At 36.9% G+C, this 18,486-nt stretch overlaps 2 protein-coding genes across 2 annotated transcripts in view; both read right to left on the reverse strand.

Moving 5' to 3' along the window:
• Positions 1-18,486, reverse strand: part of tacr1a (tachykinin receptor 1a) — a gene marked incomplete at its 3' end in the record, with an annotated part of 305,040 nt that overhangs the window by 165,708 nt on the left and 120,846 nt on the right. The gene's annotated exons all lie outside the window — the stretch shown is intronic.
• Positions 124-10,456, reverse strand: ncaph (non-SMC condensin I complex, subunit H). The gene is made up of 18 exons (XM_084413152.1): positions 10,321-10,456; positions 9,687-9,896; positions 9,512-9,596; positions 9,334-9,423; positions 9,117-9,234; positions 8,803-8,948; positions 7,963-8,152; positions 7,715-7,794; positions 6,963-7,165; positions 6,575-6,720; positions 6,331-6,437; positions 6,039-6,158; positions 5,764-5,871; positions 5,551-5,685; positions 5,300-5,410; positions 4,103-4,179; positions 3,924-3,999; positions 124-387 (listed from the first exon to the last, which is right to left on the reverse strand). The coding sequence occupies exons 2-18, from the start codon at positions 9,887-9,889 to the stop codon at positions 328-330; spliced, it is 2,055 nt and encodes a 684-aa protein (XP_084269278.1). The 5' UTR covers positions 9,890-9,896; positions 10,321-10,456; the 3' UTR covers positions 124-327.

An 18,486-nucleotide genomic window follows, 5' to 3' on the forward strand; every position in this document is an offset into this window, starting at 1 on the left:
AAACATCTTTAAAAAAGTGACATTGACAGCAGTAACTTCACATTTACTTTTAATGAGGCTGCTAAACAGATCTTAAAAGCAATCATATTATACATGCACTGCACACACTGCTGTTTCCCCCCCCCCCCCCAGTTCATGCTTTTGACATTTTTCAGTTTCACTCAAATAATTCTGTGGTAGTTTCCTGTACAAAGTTTTTAACATGATCCTGACATCATCTTTCTCTGGACTATATTGTTTTGGCCCCACATGGGTATTTTACAAACTGGATTTACATTTTGGTTACAAAAAAAACAATTTTTTTACAAAAAAGATTTGTATCAGTTTTCAGTGGCCTTGTTTAATGATGATATCGGTCATGCAGTCAATCTTGTGCAGCTCCAAGTTCTGTTGATGAAAGAACAGCTTTTAGATTTACAGCAACCAAATGTTCTGATGCATCATGAGATCACAAATAATTGTGCATGCAAGTTACAAAATATTCAGTGCATACTAATGCAAGACAAGTAGATCTTTAAAGTGGAAGTTGCAGGTTAACCACCACAGCCAATTAATGTGTAAATTAAAGTGCTCTATATGTATATATTTAATTATTTCTGTCTTAAAATGCGTTAAAATAACATTTATTGGGGTTTCCTCAAAGGTAGCGTGTTTTTTCAGTAACTGGGGGATGACATCATAAGAGGAACTCGCAACCCATGCTCTGCTAGATTCTTACTGTATTATGGCTATTTGGAGAACGACTGTGGTTGTGGATGTGGGAAATGTGGATGTGGGATGTGGGAAACCATCAAATTCTTTATGAACCACAGCCCTACAATTTTTAACCGGTCAGGCGTGAGAGAGGGGAGGAAATTACCAGGACCCATGGCACTCAAAGAGTTATTAATGCTTGGTGTGAGGAGAATGAGTGGAGGGTTGGCCAGGTGTCCTGGTGAGTAGCTACGTTAGAGCTAGTCTAGGCTAGCCTGGTGCAAACTTAACCCGGATAATATAAGGGAACAAGCCAGTCTTTTCAAAATCTTGCCGTCATGTAGAATAGCAAGGAGGGACAACGACTGAAGACATTAGCCGCGTTTCCACCGCAGGAACTTTCCCCAGGAACTAGGAACTTTGGGCTGGTACTCGATGTGTTTACACCGCAGGAACCAGGGTCTAAATGAAGTTCCGGGTAAATATTTCCCCCTCCGATAGTCCCTGCTCACGAGGTAGTACTTTTTCAAAGTTCAGGAACTTTCAGGGGTGGGACTTGTGCGTTGCACAAGCTGATTGGTTGTGTTCACGCCGCATTTTGGTTGGATGACTCCAAGCAGCATTTTCTTTATTTTTAACCTCCCTTTTAAAAAGTGGCTTCATGCAGTAGGAAGTTGTCTGTCTGCAAATATGGAATTTAATAAAAAAAAACTGGGGGACTGGCGACGAGTTTCAGGCTTTATTATTTGGGTATTTGTGGAAGAGGAAACTTTCTGCGCGTTCGTCACAGCCATCTAACGTTAGCATTACGAGCTCTGAACACGCTTTATCAGTGCTCGTCTCTTTTCTGCCACAGCTTTTAATATTAAGTCATTATGTTTACACATTGTCATCTATTGCAAGGCAAACCATGTTACAAATTTACTATAACAGGATTGAAATAGCGCTTTGAGGTTGGTAACAAACAACTATTTACAAGACTGTCACTATTTATGATTGATAGACGGGGTTCAGGCTTTTTTTAAGCGTATTTGCGCAAAAGGACATTTTTGCGCGTTCGTCCCAGTCATCTCACAACATACCTTGTCTAATTTTATACGCATACGAGCTTTCTGAACACGCTTTAGTATCAGTGCTCGTCTATTTTGTTATGTTAATTACCTCGTTAGTAAACCAATAACTGCAGCACAGTTTGAATCTCCTCCATACTTATAAATGTGGCGCTCAAAACTGATTACTGTCCAACTGAGCAGACTGGGAGGAGCAGTTGCGCGCAGTTTACCTTCCCGGTACTTTAGACCGCGGTGTAAACGCAGAAAGCAACCGGTCTGGGGCAAAAAAGGTTCCTGGGAAAAAAGTTCCTGGGACAAATTGTTCCGGGTAATTTCGGTGGAAAAGCGGCTATTATTTACTTACATTAGGGCTGCACGATTTGGGGAAAATGTCATATTGCGATAATTGAGGTCAATATTGCGATTACGATTGCGATATGCGATATAATAAACAAATGGTTTCATGAGTCAACTTGCTTGGTTCTAAAGGAAAATAAATGCACACACAGATTAGTGATAATCAGCCTAAAGAAAAAAGTTCTTTAGTCAAGAGCAGTGAGTGTTTTTCTCTGCTCCCTTTGTTCTTTGATTAACTTTAGCGACATATTTTTTTTTTATTGCATTTTAACAAGAACAAAACATAATTTACATACAAAAGTACATATAACCATACATGTCAGGGGTAAAAAAATAAAATAAAAAAAAGATTAACTTTAGCAACAGATATAATTAGTGGCTACTGTGCACTGTCCCTTTAAGACCAGCCGCTGTCAGAGACGCGGATCTCACACGCCTCATTCTTTCACGAGTCATCACAACTCTTCATGTTCATCATAAGACTACTCTTATGTTATGAAGACACTCGACAAAAAGACATTTTGTAATAATTGTGTGTGTTATTGTTCGTTCAAGCTCGAAAGAGAACTGTATTCTGTCATGCTGTTTTGTGCGCACGCACGATATTAGCGCGAGTCTTTCTGTGTGTCACAGTCAGGATATTGACAGGCAGCGCGTTCATTTTGGCATACATGTGTGTTGTTCGTTCTACCGCGAAAGAGAACTTGATACTGGCGCGCGTCTATCTGTGTGTGTGTGTGTGTGTGTGTGTGTCAGGAGGACATTCACAGGCAGCTCGTTCTTTTATGTCTTATCGCGCATGAATGGTTTAAAAGCATTTGCATTAATAAGTGCGTTAACAGCGCTAATTTGTTTTAATATAAAATCGCAGCATTTTGCGTCATATAATCGCGTAGGCTTGACATCGCGATTGCGATTGCGATACGATTAATCGTGCAGCACTAACTTACATGGTGTCAGTGAGTCCAAATCAGAGCTGTAGAGATGCACACACTGCACAGGCACCAATCGCTAGTCTCATCGACGCCTCAAACGTCATGTAATACCCTTCCTCAATCCACGCTTTATCAATTTCTCACGATTTAATTAGCGATGTTTATTGTCAGAAAAGAAAAAGAGAGATTGATGTCCCCATCACTGTGTTTGTGTGGGCTATGCCACCCAATTGAATCAGCAGTGGAGAGTATGTGCTGCCGTGAGGTGAACGTGTTTTGGAGTTTAGTGGAACAGCTCAACCTGCGACCGGCTGATCTGACGTGCCTGAACTCGTTTGTTTTGCGAATAGCTTATTCTCATTTCAGGCAGGATCACAGTCCCCTTGAAGTCAGCACACACGAGTATGTTTACAGTTGAGATATTTTATCCATAAGTTTTTTATCAAATAAAACATACAACCAATTTTTCTGTAGTTATGTAAGGCATCTATAGCTTTCAAAGAAATACAACATTGAAGAGTACCATACTTAATGCATTAGGTGATTACATTTAGCTGCTAGCGTCCTATTGACTATGCCGGTAACTCTACTAGTGAGTTCCTCTTATGACGTCACGCCCCATCTAGTGGAAGGGAACGGGAGCGGTTAAAACCACTGTTAAAAGTGCCAACTTTTCATATTATATTCAGCATTTTGGTATAAAAAAACAATGGTGGGCGGTTCTTATCTTTATGTTTAATAAACACATTGCATTATCTTCGTGAAAAATGTAACCTGCAATTTACACTTTAAACATAATAAACAACATGCTAATACAGAATTTGAAACAAACATCCATCTACAGTAGATTTTGAAATCATTATATAAAGCAGAAAGTAGTACTCACTTTCTCATTAGCCAAGTGCAGAAGGGCCACAAAAGCCAACGGTACTGAGAGATTGGTAGCCATGGTGGAGGGAAGCCTGGTGGGGCAGGAAAGAGAAATTTATGTACAGTATATGCATGAAAAATGTCAATCCTTAGACTATTAGATACATAGCACCAGGCCTTAAAAACAACCTGTACCTTTGTACAAGATTCCTGACAGACTGGCTGAATGATTTTTCTCCAGGTACTTCTGTTGTCTCCTCACATTCCACCTGCTGTAAATGGTAAAAGCAATAAGTCATTAAAACATTTTTTTTAATCAAATGACAACAAGAAATGCTGAACAACAGAACAAAGTTAAAAAAAAATTGGGTGTGGTTTGTGAGAGTGTGTCAAAACGAGTTTTATCCAACCAAGAATGATCTCTAGGTCGGTTCAGACCAACAACTATAAAGATAGAGGTAAAAATATAGTTCTAAAAATCTTTCAAAATATAAAAGAATAGCAGAGTCCACACCACAGCTATAATGATACAGAGGAACGATATCGTTGGGATCACTTAAGGACCCGTAAGGATTCAGAAAAGGTTATTCATATTCATAATATTCACTCGATTAGACTACTACAACTCGCTTTATTATGGAGCTCAAAACTATTTTTGGACAGATTACAGATGGTCCAAAACGCGACCGCAAGATTGTTGACAGGTACTCGGAAATATGACACTGCACTCTGGTTCACCGTTGCACTGGTTAACAGTTAATTTCAAGATTTTTCAATGTTTGTTTTTAAATCTTTGATACAGCCCCTCCGTATATTGCTAGTCTGATTCACGTTCACAAGTCAAAGAGATTAATATCCCATACGCAAAAACTTCTACATGTTCTTGTTCAAGGTGAGCTTGCTTTTGCGGTAGCTGCCCCAAGGCTATTGAACAGTATATTAGACAATCATCAACTATGAGTACATTTAAAAACATTTTTACATTAGCTTTTGATCATGTATGAGTGACAAGGCATTGTTGCCACATGTACTGGTGTCTTAGGTTGTTTTTTTGCAGATGTTTCTACATTTGTTGTGTTTATTTTATTATTTCAGTATATTATACAGCACTGTGGTCAACACTGTTGTTTTATTATGTGCTGTATAAATGAATTGGATTATTGAAAACACTAATTATCGGCCCTGCCTTCAGTGATCTGAATGACAAATTAATAGAGGAAAAGAAAACTTCGTTTTGTGAGAAAAGAGGATTACTGTTTGATTACTAATTTACTATTTCAGTTCTATGTTCTAGTTCAGTATGCAAACAGTAACTTCTAAACTTACCCATAAAGATGCTGAAAAATATAAATAAAAGAGCTTCACTAAGGTCAGAAAGATACAGTTACAAACCTTGTCTGGTTTTTCAGGACTTTCTGTTAGGAGACCCCACATAGTGGTCTTCAGCTTCTTCATGTCCATCTTCTTGGCCATTTTGGCATAGTTTATCTCAATAGTGTTTACCTAGATAAGCAAACAATTAATGAGTTGTCTATACAAAAATACTGAAATAAAAACTAATAATAACTGACAAATAACAAAGAAAATCTCACTACATGATCAGTGTGTAGCATAGTAACCCAATATCTGTCCTCTCATCTTACCTTGTGAGGCTCAGGGACAAGACAGTCTTCTCCGTATGTAGAGATGTCATCTGTGTCCAGAGAGAAAGGGGTCGGTCGGTCTGTTTGGAAGTCATCAGATCCTCCAAAGCCTTCAGCATCCTCACTGTCCCCTTCCTATTTACAGAAACCACTAACAGTTAACAGACCGTCTCCATGCCAAGCTATGACACGTAACAGTAGTGTTTAGTGTACCTGAAGACCAGGACAGAAGTTGGCTGTGTCATTGGCGTTGTTGTAATCATACTCTCCTATGTCCCCACCCAGCTCTCCCGATAATCTCTTCTTTCCTTCTGCACTGAACTAAAGTGGGAGAATAAATTAGTCAAATTTGTAAGATGAACAAAAAACAATCCAGCAGTCAATCTCTTATACAGCATTATTCTAGTGATGTTGAAGATATCCTACAACCAAAATGCTGAAGTGCACATAGTAATGCAGACAGGAATATTAAACATTCATGCTCTTACTGTGTTGGTGGGTTTGAGGCTGAGCTGTGACAGGTTACTGGGTGGATACTGGAAGTCTGCTGGAAGTGTGGTTTTCTTATTGCTGCTGTTCAAAGCCGATTTACTGATAGTGGTTGCTGCCTGGAAATAACAAGTATTTATTTGTCAAATTGTCACCGATTAATCTGCTGCTGACTTCTACAAGGTTTGAAAGTTTTTGGTAGAGGGATTAAAAAACATTGTATGAATTGCTGTTATGAAGCGGTTGTCCATTATGGAAGTCATGAAAATTAATTAGTAAACAGGAACTTACTCTAGTTGTTCGAAAGTAATTGTGAAAGTTGATATCTCCTTTAAAGTCAATAACGAGAGGATTTTTTGGTGCTCGTTTCCGAGGTTCTTTGTCTGGTTTGTGATCCTCTACAAAGGATAAATTAGAAATTGAATGGGACAACCACTAAGAACAATAGAGAATGCAATATTACAAATTAAATTAAGAAAGCAATAAATAAATAAAAAAGTATAGTTAAACACTCCTAGGCTAGTCGATGACTTACGCTTATGTCCAGGTTTGAAGAGCCAGTAGCCGGGTCCGACCCAAGTGGCCATGGTCCTGGGACTGAAGTATGAGTACTCTCTGGGCTGATCAGACAACTGCAGACACATGGTGGTAATATCCACCTCGCCAATAGGAATAACACCTCTGTTAATAATGCAAATACACCTCACAGTGAATGGACATACAAAAACAGCAAAGAATTTTTTTTATTCAGAGACATAAAATACAACACAAATTATAGTAGCTAGCTAAGGTCGAGCTTAGGTCTTTGGGATGAAAATGCACAATATCAAACCACTGCAACTATTCACCTATTGTGAAGCAGAGCCTGTTTGTAACTAAAAATTAGCAAACACTTTGGTGCAATACATTTCGTAAGTACTAACCGTCCTTTCTGGGGGCTCTTTGAACAAGCTTCTCTGTGTTCCTTAAACTCCTCACAGTCTTCTGGCCTGCCCTCATCCACATCTGCATCAAAATGATCCCCAAAATCTGGACTGTCATCATCATCTGGCTCGATGTCTGCATTGACGTCGAATGCGTGCTCTCCCTGCTTCATCTTCTCAAGCAGCTGGTTGAGGTTTGTGGTCTATATTGACAACATGAAAGATGATCACATCAATATAAAACACACTTAATATTGCACTCATGCTACTGTTGAAAAGGGGTTAATAAGTTGTTTTTTTAAAGAAATTAATTGTATTATTTAATTCAGCAAGAATGCATGAAATTGATCAAAAGTGGCAGTAAAGACTTATGTTAAAAATATTTTTGTTTCAAATAAATGTTCTTTTGATTTTCAATTCATCAAAGAATCCTTAAGAAAAAAGGTTATTACAGTTTCCAGAAAAATAAGTAGCAAAACAGTTTTCAACATTGATAAGAAATGTAATGGCTACTGAAAATTCAGCTTTGCCATTACAGGAATTAATTACATTTTAAAATATTTGGAAATAGTATAAAATAAATAAAATTTCACAAATTACTGTTTTTGTTTTGTTTTTGATAAAATATCTAAATAAATGCAGACATGGTGAGTATAACAGACATTTAAAAATCTTACTGACCCCAAATTTTTGAACTGCAGTGTATATGGACACCATATTGAGGCTTTAAATAGTCATCATAACAGTCTCACCTGCTCAGGAGTCCATCTAGTAAAAGAGAAATCCTCTAAGGATGGACAAATTGGCCTGTCCTCTAATGTCTTCAGATGACCTGGAAGAATCAAAAAGGTATGATTCAATAGACTCACATTGCCAAACGACTGTAACTCTCAACACATCCGGAAACATTTAGATTGTGAATACTGAATATTGCTCAGTGAACCCAAGAGTAAACTGTCCTGTAACTTGGAACAGAGTGTGATGTGCAAAGCCGGTTTACCTGTAAATGGTGAGGCAGGAACGTTCTGATCGGGCACCTGCACAGGAGGTGGCTGTGTCTTCAGCAAGGTCATATGTGAAGGAAAGCGCAGCTCACAGCGACTGTCCTCACTGAAGAGCACAGAGAGGAACACTCCTGCTGTACTGTTCTCATCAAAGGAAGCAGCCATGCGCTGGAACATGGGGTCCACCTGCACAAAGAATGCTTTAGGACAGGTCTTCCTGTAGGTTCTTACACCACATGCTTTCTGGGGTCCTCACAACATAAATCAACTTGTTTAAAACATTAAAGAAACAGTTTTCAGTATATGTACCATCTAGAAAATCTCAACTTCTTGATTGTTATATTGTGAAAATATTTAAACTATATTATCAGCCAGCGACATATTCAGTTGAGTTAATCGTACATCCTATGATCCTACATTACCTGGAGTCATAGCATTCAAAATGTAACTATATTATCACTCAGCTCTTTATATAAAGTTGAATAAATAAGTATGTATGTTCAACTTTATCCACATACATACAGTATACTAGCCTATACAGGGAGGGCTGTACAGTGCGAGGCCTGTGCTACAAAACTTTCAACCTCTGTAGTACCAATGCTATGCGCAAAAAAAGTTAACATACAGCCCTGCTATATAGCAAATCTCAACTGCTTGATTGATTGTATCATCACAAAAGGTAAACTATATTATTATCGCCCAGCTCAATTCAGCTAAAAGTAACTATAAGGCATAAGGATATTACCAACATTAACGCTGATTTAAAACAATGTGTATTGTGAAAAGTGCTAAACAATTTTTTTTACTTGACTCAATCACACTCAGATATTATTCACCTCACACTTCATCTCTGATTCAGAGAGATTGATGTTATTGAGGTTCTGCTCCACTGTCTTCTTCTGAGGTCTTTTCTTAGTCTGTTTAGCAGCCACCTGCTCTCCCTGACCGCCCTCGGCTACTGCCTCCTCGATACCATCTTGACCTGAAATGAGATGGGATTTCAGTAAAACTGTGCAGGGTCCTGAGAGGGAATGACACCACCAGTACACCATGAAGACAATGATCGCATAACACTCTCTGACCTACAGCACAAGCCATCTTTGTTTTTTTGTAACATGTCAGCAGATCCATAACTTGAATATCTACTTACTCTCTTTTGGTTTGGTCTCAGAGCCCAAGCCTCCCAGAACTCTGTAAGCATCAGCGTGGACCGCATCCACCCTCACTGCATAGATTTTTGTGCTGGCATCCAGGGTGCCCGCTGCCACCTAGATCAACACACAAACACAGTTACAATATCATAATTTCCGATAATGCATGTCAACTTTGTCAAAGTGGAGCTAAATACAAATTCGGCAGGTTTCTACCTTGAAGTTGAGCTCTGAGTCCTTCTGCTTGAGAATGTCTGCCATGTAATCAATAAGGTGCAGACCAAATGCATTTTTTGTGGTAATTTTCTGCAAAAGGAAGGTGACAAGTAATAGCCATGTTGCATTTTCAGGAAAATACTGACAATAAAGTCATCATACATCGATTTTAACTCACATTTTCAGTGGACAGCTTGATGCAGGTTGAATAATGCTCAGATATCTGTGCTGATGACAGCTTAGGGACAGCAGCGGGTGTATTACTATGGAGAAAAAAAACATGAGTGTACATTGTGCCGTCTTACTTTTGTTTTTGTATTTTAATGGAGCTGACAACGGGGTTTCAAACCAACCTGTGGCTACCGGCCTCGCTGATAGAGGAGTCGGTCACTCCGATGACTTTGGATCTGCGTCTTTGACGTCTCTCCTGTTCATCGTCGTTTCCCTGAATGTTATCCAGCAGAGGTGTGCTGGTGGCTGACAGAGCGGCTTTGTGTCCTATTGCCGGGGACGACCACTGCCGTGGCCGGGAGGTCGGGGTACTGAATGCGCTCATTACGAAACTATGGGCCAATATTGATCTGTCATATATCCATACACCACTAATATGCAGCTATTTCCATTAAGTGCAGTCTGCTAAATAGTGCATTTGTTAAAACGTTAACTTACTTCAACACAAGTAACGTTAAATCCAGAGATATTGCCATGTAAACAAAGTCAAGTAACGTTTATTTAGCTGCTTAAAATGAGCAAACGAATAGCTAACAAACATGTCAACAATAAACGTTATATAAGAACAGAAGTTTATATCCCCAGAGCTAATTTCCAAAAGCGAAATTCATACATGCAAACACTTCAGTTTAGCCTTTTATGAACGCATGTTAGCTAGCGCTAAACACACTTCTGAAAACATAACAGATCAAATTATACACTGTGGCTTTGAAACCGTATCTTAGATGAAGTACAAACAACGGAAGTTCCGATTACCTGCGATGAACTGATGATTTATAAGCAGTAAGTTATAAGTTAACTGATCCAAACTTTCTTTATTCCGTCTGTTCAGACGACCATTTGAAAATTAGCGCCCAACGGTTACACGCGTCATCAATGATGTCATACGTGCAAACGTAAAAGTCAGATTGTGCGTTTTATCAAATAAATGTACGTTTTATAATTGTATTCCCAAAATAACTTATTATGGAATAAAATAATCAATAAAGGTCATTAATATATGTTTTTATGACATTTAATTGATAATATATTTGTTTTCTTAAATTGGTCAAATTCATTAAGTTAAACCTGAATTATAAAATATACCTAAAGTAATATTATTGAACAAATAATTGTATTTCATTTGTACTGATTTCAAAAAGGTAATACTGGAATTCGACATTAAATTATCTGCGTAGACCATAGATATGCATACGTAGTTTTCTCATTCGACCGCTCCAGACACGTAGGAGCGCCCGCCATCTTGCAACGGTCAGCGTGTCGTCACTCACAGTAGAAGAATCAATGATGCCACATCATTGCGCAGCTGCTGGTTGTGAAACTGCCGATATTTAAATTCCCGATTCAGAAATGGGATAACCTTTTACAGGTGACGAGGTGAGAATGTGTTGGTTTGTGTTTTTATCATGTTTTATATGTATTAAGCCTAACTCAATGCATGGTTTTACTATGTAACTTGCTTCAATGTGGCGGGCGAAAACGGCCGCTAATGAAGAGTCTATGAGTATATATCTATGGACATAGACAAAAAAAAAAAAAACTAACGGATTTCTTGTTGTCCACTAGATGGCAGTAAAGTCGCAGAAAATGTGATGCATTGCCGTTGACTAATGCAAAGTCGGACAACCAGTTATATGTCTGTTGGCAGTCTGGTCCTGAAGGTCGTTACTTTGCTGAAAAATTGCTTGCTGCCTAAGATTATATACATTTTAGTCTCAATCTTGTAAAAAGATCGTGTAATTTTCGTGACACCTAACAGAAGTGACATGGGTTTAATTTAAAAAGACAGTTGTGTCGGTGAGGAAATGGAATTTCCATCGAAATATTTTTATTGGATTGGACTGGAGTCATGGATAAAAGCACAACTGCTCAGTTTACCTCTATTTAACAGTACTGTAGATAAAAGAGTTTTATCTAGCCTAATATATTGCACCTTGAAGTCTGAATAATAACCTGCTGTCTGGATAAGAGGCAAATACCTGTGGTTACTGTGATAGGCCTATATTTTAAATGGACTGCTCGAGGAATCGAATCAAGAGAATATCTTCCTCCAAAACTGGAAAACCAAACAGGCTGGAGAGGGAGATTGCACAGGGCCCGTGTAGCCTTTATCATTAACTATGGCATTTGCACAAGCACATAAATGTCAGTAGCCTAGCCAGAGACGGCTATTCGGCTGGTCGTGAATGAATTTGCTGATAATGCAGCTGAGCGCAATAGGTCTATATCCACATAAAGAGATACACTTTGTGAGTTAATAGCATATACTTTTTGTGTTCTTTCCTTATAGGCTTTCTTCACATTCTTCACATTCACTTTCCTGTAAGCTATTGGATCATAGCTAAGTCACCATGTAATCAAAATGGGCAATTCTTGTTGTATGTGGAACATTGTAGTATTTATTATAAAATATTTATCAGTGCACATAAATTTTTTTTTTTCTTAAATTCATGTGCTCTCGTAATCTTTAATCAAACTCACATTCCCCCACTTGCAGCAACATCTCTTCTCTTCTCTGATGATGTGTTTAAAACCTGTTTACCTACATGAAATCACAGCTATAGCAAACCACAACCATCCAACGTTCCAATCAATTCCTGATGGACAAAATCAAATCCTGCATTACATTTTTTCTTGTTCGACAAGCGTTTCACTTGAACATTAGGGTAGAAAAGTCTATTGCGACTTCTGTTTCATGCTGACTTTATAAACTGATGTGTACACTTTGCTGGCAATACCCCTTCATGAAAAGGACCCAACTCCTGCAGTATTGGAGATGAAGATATTGGCCTACTGATTTATTTTATTTGTACTATGAATATCTTGAGGAGGGAAGGTGCCTCAAGGTCTTTCCTTTGTGAGCTGACCGGTGGCAAGAGGTGACCTCAGCCTTGTGATTGACATAAGCATTCATTATACTGCCTATGTTGCAATAGCAAATCTCCAAGGATGCATACTGCTAATATATTAATGCAGGAGCAGATAATGAGACCACAAAAGATTTGCAGGGTGAATCGAGGCTGGCAAAAATTTTCACAATGTTGAAATGTTGTCACTTCAAAGTGACAGAAACAAACTTGAAGGCAGTCACAGCAGGTATAGGAGAAGATGAAGGCCTTGAACTCCCAAGTAGCAGCAGGCAGGAATTTCTTTTTTTTTTTACACCATTCTAGTGGAGAAAGCCTGTGGTTAAAGGTGAGAACAGCACGGAAAATATTTCAGAAGTGTTTATGATGGGCATCATCCTCCTCTGACATGGCCTTCAATTAGTCCAGGATAATAGCGAGCCTTGAATCTGGTATTTGATGTATTTTTTGTATTTGAAGTCTTAATCACATGAAATATCTTTATATCCAGTGCTTAACCTTAGGCACCATGCAAATGATTTAAAAACAATGACACACTGTTCTGTTTATGTAGACTTGAGGCCAAAAAGTTAGAAAACATGGAACATCCTAAAATTCGCTGCAAACCTTATGTTAATTACATAATATTACTTGTAAATATTGTTGTTTCTTTATTCTGGCTTCAGTAATTTCCTAAACAGTAATTTCCTGCTCTAGCTCTTTTCTCTTTTTTTCGCTGAAAAGTTTCTGAAAAAGGGATATTAATTATTTTGAATAATTTAGGATACAGTACAGTCGATGTTTTATTGAATGAGCTATATATACCTAAATAAAAAAAGAGTGGTAGACATACTTTATTTGTTTCAATCAAACATTTATACTGCTATTTTAGGTAACACTTTCTATGAAGACCATGCTTATAATGAATTATAGCTTCATTTATTCATAAGTATTACTATTCTGTGAATATATTTATAAATACTTGTGTTCTTATAAATACTTTCTGTGATTGATACAGTTACTACCCTCTATAAATGCATCACTGATGGCTTTAAGTAAAGTGAAAACACAGGATGCAATTTTCCTTAAGCAAATGTTAAGAAATCATGAAGATGTGCTCATTATACATTTTAAGTTGTTTACTTGTAAATGTATAACTAATAAACAATAATTCCTGTTTCATGGGGGAAAAAACCCCACAGAAGTCATTGATAACAATACTTGATTTTTTTATATATACAGTGCAATGCATAAGTGAATACACCCATGCTAAAGTTGACTAAAAAGAGGAATAAAAAATCATATTTTGGAAATTGAACTTAATGCCTTAATTTAAAAAATTAGGAAAAATCCAACTTTTAAGGACACCAATTTTCTTTGTGAATGAATAATGTATTGTAAATAAATAAATGTTCTTCCTTAAAATACATGGTGCATAAGTGAGTACACCCCTATGTTAAATTCCCATAGAGGCAGGCAGATTTTTATTTGTAAGTATTTAAAAAAAAAAAAATTTAGGATACTATGCATCCTGATAAAGTTCCCTTGGCCTTTGGAATTAAAATAGCCCCACATCATCACATAGCCTTCACCATACCTAGAGATTGGCATGGGGTACTTTCCATAAGATCATCTCTCAATGCAAATCAAACTAGCTTTTAGGCTAACTGAAATAAAACCATGCCAATCTCTAGGTATGGTGAAGGCTATGTGATGATGTGGGGCTATTTTAATTCCAAAGGCCAAGGGAACTTTATCAGGATGCATAGTATCCTAAAAATGTTTTTTTTAAAATACTTAAAAATAAAAATCTGCCTGCCTCTATGGGAATTTAACATAGGGGTACTCACTTATGCACCATGTATTTTAAGGAAGAACATTTATTTATTTACGATACATTATTCATTCACAAAGAAAATTGGTGTCCTTAAAGGTTGGATTTTTCCTAATTTTTTAAATTAAGACATTAAGTTCAATTTCCAAAATATGATTTTTTATTCCTCTTTTTAGTCAACTTTAGCATGGGTGTATTCACTTATGCATTGCACTGTATATAGGCCTATATATATATATATATTTTTTTTTTTTTTAAACATACTAGCAAAACACTGCAAAAAGTGTTTTTTACAGTATAATTCCAAACTACAAGCAATGCCATGCATATGGCTGAGGAGATATAGATTTTAACAAATCAAAATGACCATTCATGATCTCTAAAGCAAACATTAGCCATTAAAGACACAATTGATAATTAATTGGTGCAGCAAACAAGTGTCTCTGGATATTTAATATATGTTTATATTATAAATCAGTGTATAATGGATTATGAGCATGCATATTGAAAAAGCAAATGCATGACTTATAAGTAATTAAAAAATAATAAAAAAATAAATGTAACTATAACTGTTCTTATAAAGCAGTATAGGTCTTAATGAGTCTTTATAAATATATAAATAGTAATATTAATAGTAATAAGTATAAATATAAATAATATTTATAAATAAATATTAATTGGGCTATAATTCATTAAGCATGGTCTTCATAGAAAGTGTAACCCTATTTTATTAGGGGCCGGTTGCATAAACATAGCCATTATGTTAAGACCGTGTCTTAAGTTCAAATATGACCCAATAGCAGTTAATCAGAGGCAGTCAGTCTTAGTCTTAGTTTTTGCTATCAAATTAGGCTAATCTACATTTTTATGTAACTGATTTAAAAAAGGTGAAAAATGTCTAAGTTGTAAGACTGTCTTAGAGCTTCATGCAAACGTTTTCCTCTTCAAGGATGTTAATTTTGATCTGCACGACTTTGTCAGTCTTTCCAGAGAGATAAAGAATATAGAATCCAATAGCCTATTAGGCTTCTCATCAGTGATTTTCTTCTCAGGTGAAGGGTTACATCTTGGTTTCAACAGGTTCCTCTGCTGTGTGCAGAGTTAATTAAGGGAGAGTCTGAAAGAAAGAAAAGTCATCATGCTTCTTGTGTCCCCACCAACCAGCAACTCCATTTTTATCAGACAAATTGATCTCCTCCAACCTGATATTATTGGACCATGCTGAGCTGAATCTGAGCTCGGGTTTCCGGCAATGAAACAGACACGATAAGACTTTTTATTCAGCAAAAAGTTTTACCAGTTTCTAATATTTATTTGAAAAAGGATTGCTCGAGTCTAAAACATGTAGGCTACATAACTTAAGTAAACTTAAGCATTGAATAAATAAGTCGTTGAAAACATCTATGTTACTCAAACCAATCATCTTCCGAATTGAGTAAACCTTGCACATTTGTTATTCCTAATATTTATACTTTTTCCTCCCACAATAATGTCTTCCTCAGAACTGAGCACTTGAGATCACTAGCCTGCCATGACCATGTCTAATACTGAACGCTCTTTCTGTTTGCTTTTGTAAGTTGCTTGTACTAAATGGCCTAAAAGTTTACTTTCACGATAAATTTTACATTAGATGTTTAATCAACCTAAAAAGAGAGTTTGTTTTTAAAGTGGCCGGACAACATTTTCTTTTCCAATGGTTTGACATTTAATAGCTTTACTTACTGATAGTTTTTTTTTTTTTTTTTTACTTTTAAGTAGGCTATAGCATTTTGGAATAAATGTGGGGGAAAAAAAGAAGACAAAGAGGGGGGGAAAAACCTTTGAAACATCTTGGAAATACTTTACCATAACTGTTGGTTATTTCAGTCCGCCTCTGTAAATTTTGGATGGCCAGCAATTCAGGTTCATTCAGCTGTCATCTTGCCCTCATTTCTACTTTATTCCGAGGAAATTGCATTCAGTTTTAGGTAATGGAAATCCAGTTTGAGCAAGGATCTCTTCGCACAATGTCTTCCTTTTTGAAGGGGTAGGTTGAGGGGATGGGTTGTGCTTTTTGGGATGAAATGACGTTCAGACATACATATGCACATGTGCACTGTCTATTTCTCATTCTTTCCACCTTTTTCCATTTGTATTTCATGTATTATGCATACTAAAAGTTGGTCTACAAGATTGTTCTTTTATGTCCAGACATACTTCTAATCTCCTGTTCTCACTTCCCCTTTGCTATCTACTTATGGATTTATAATGTGGGGCCGGTTGAATATTGCAGCCAAATTTGTGACATTTAGGCCTCCTCTACATGAATGCAATCGCTCAATCTGCTGTCATCCGCCCCCTCTCCTGCGCTCAGTCCCCACACCTCTGCCATTCTCCTCTTTGTCTCCAAGAGGGCATGTATTTCCTTCACTTTTCAACAGTCTTTCCAGACTTTATATACAATATAAATAATAATCGACATATGATCACCTATACTAGCAATACATTATTTTAAATTAGATTCATTTTAGAGTATAGGTTTCCTGAAATGTGGGAATGCTTAAGGTTATGCATTTTTACATCATTTATCTCACTATTTTAAGCCTTTAAAAACCCTTGAAAACTCTGTCATCATTTTCTCACCCTAAAGTTGTTCCGAACAATGAGTTTCTTTCATCTGTTTAACAAAAATGTTGTTAACCGTTGACGGCCATTGACAGCCATAGTATATTTGGAACAACTTAAGGGTAAGTAAATGATGACAGAATTTTCATTTTTGAGTGTCTGATCTTTGTCCTGCTGTAATTTGATATCTGTTGTGGGTTTACTTGTGTTATTGCATGCTGTTTTATTCTATGAGGCTCTGTAAAAAAAAAAAAAACTCCATTATCATGCAATCACATTATTAAATGTAAATTTCTTCCACCACTTATTACCTTGTTGAATATCTTTTATTTGATGTGACTGTTTAGCTTTTATTTTCCTTAAAGGTTTAAAGATTTTATAAATAATGTAACTTTTACACCTATACAAATAACTGGTACAGTTAACAAATAAAAAGCAAAAGGATGTGAAAGGATTTGAAATGGTATCTAAACATTAAACCCAACAAAAGTGTGCCTATTGTGTTTTTATTTATTTTATATTTTTAATATTTTTATATTTTTTAATGTTTATGGATGTGTAGATTTTGCGCGCGCACACACACACACACACAAATCAGTATCCTTGAGTAGTTTCTTATGTCAGTGAGGCCTTCACTTCAATTTCCTCTCACTTGGAGTCTTTTTCTCAGTCTCAGTCCTCATGGTGAGAGCAATTCTATAATTCCTGTAACTATATCTAAGGGTTAGAGAGGAATACATTTCTGGAGACTCACTGCAGAATGCACTAAATCAGAGGTGTAGGGGTCACCCTGTCCTGCTCCTGGCTTTTCTGATAGCCCAGAGCACTACTGATGGATGGCAGGGACGCTGCCTGTGAGGAGACACCACAACGCTTTTTGCGAATCACAGCCGCTGACACCTTATATCTGCCAAACACTGACAAAATTCAAACGCAAGCTCCCAGAAATCACCTTGGCAACAGGACCGTCCTGAAATTCTGATTTGGAGTCTGTTTGATAAACTCCAGTATAGCTTCTCTGTTGCACTTAAATACACATGCTTCTTGTTTTAGCTTAGGTTTGGATGCGATCGATCCACTCCTTCATGTTAAGGAGCCTTTGAAAGTGTTTATTGCATCCCATCATCCACCAAAACCTGCTCGCCAAAGTAAAATCTAAACAGATCAGTCTATTGATTAATGCAGTAACATGTGAAGGTGGATCTGGGGTTTCTCATGACTTTTAGCGCTATCTTTTAAATGCAGGCAAATGAAAAGCCAAATAAACAGACTTTGGTTTTCGATCTTCTACAAACATGAATGTAAATGGGAACATTACTCTGCAGATGTCAGATGTCTGCAGACTGCAGATGTCAATCAGAACCTACACGACAAGAGCTTTTAAGATAAACATGAACATTTATGACTTTGTTTTTAGAGATAACATTGGGTTGCTATGATTCCTTGTTTAATTTCATGTTTCTCTTTCTCTCTTTGTTTTCCAGCCTCATGGAAGTCATCACAGTTAAAACAGAAGGTTTATGAAACCGTTTCTTTAAACACTGCAATGTTTTCAGCATGATATGTCGGTGCTGTATCTTTAATATTTTATCAATATAAACAAAGGATACTGGCAAGTATCTCAATAGATTAGTAAGT

This window comes from Rutilus rutilus (assembly GCF_951802725.1).
Source record: "Rutilus rutilus genome assembly, chromosome: 7".
Taxonomy (NCBI): Eukaryota; Metazoa; Chordata; class Actinopteri; order Cypriniformes; family Leuciscidae; genus Rutilus; species Rutilus rutilus.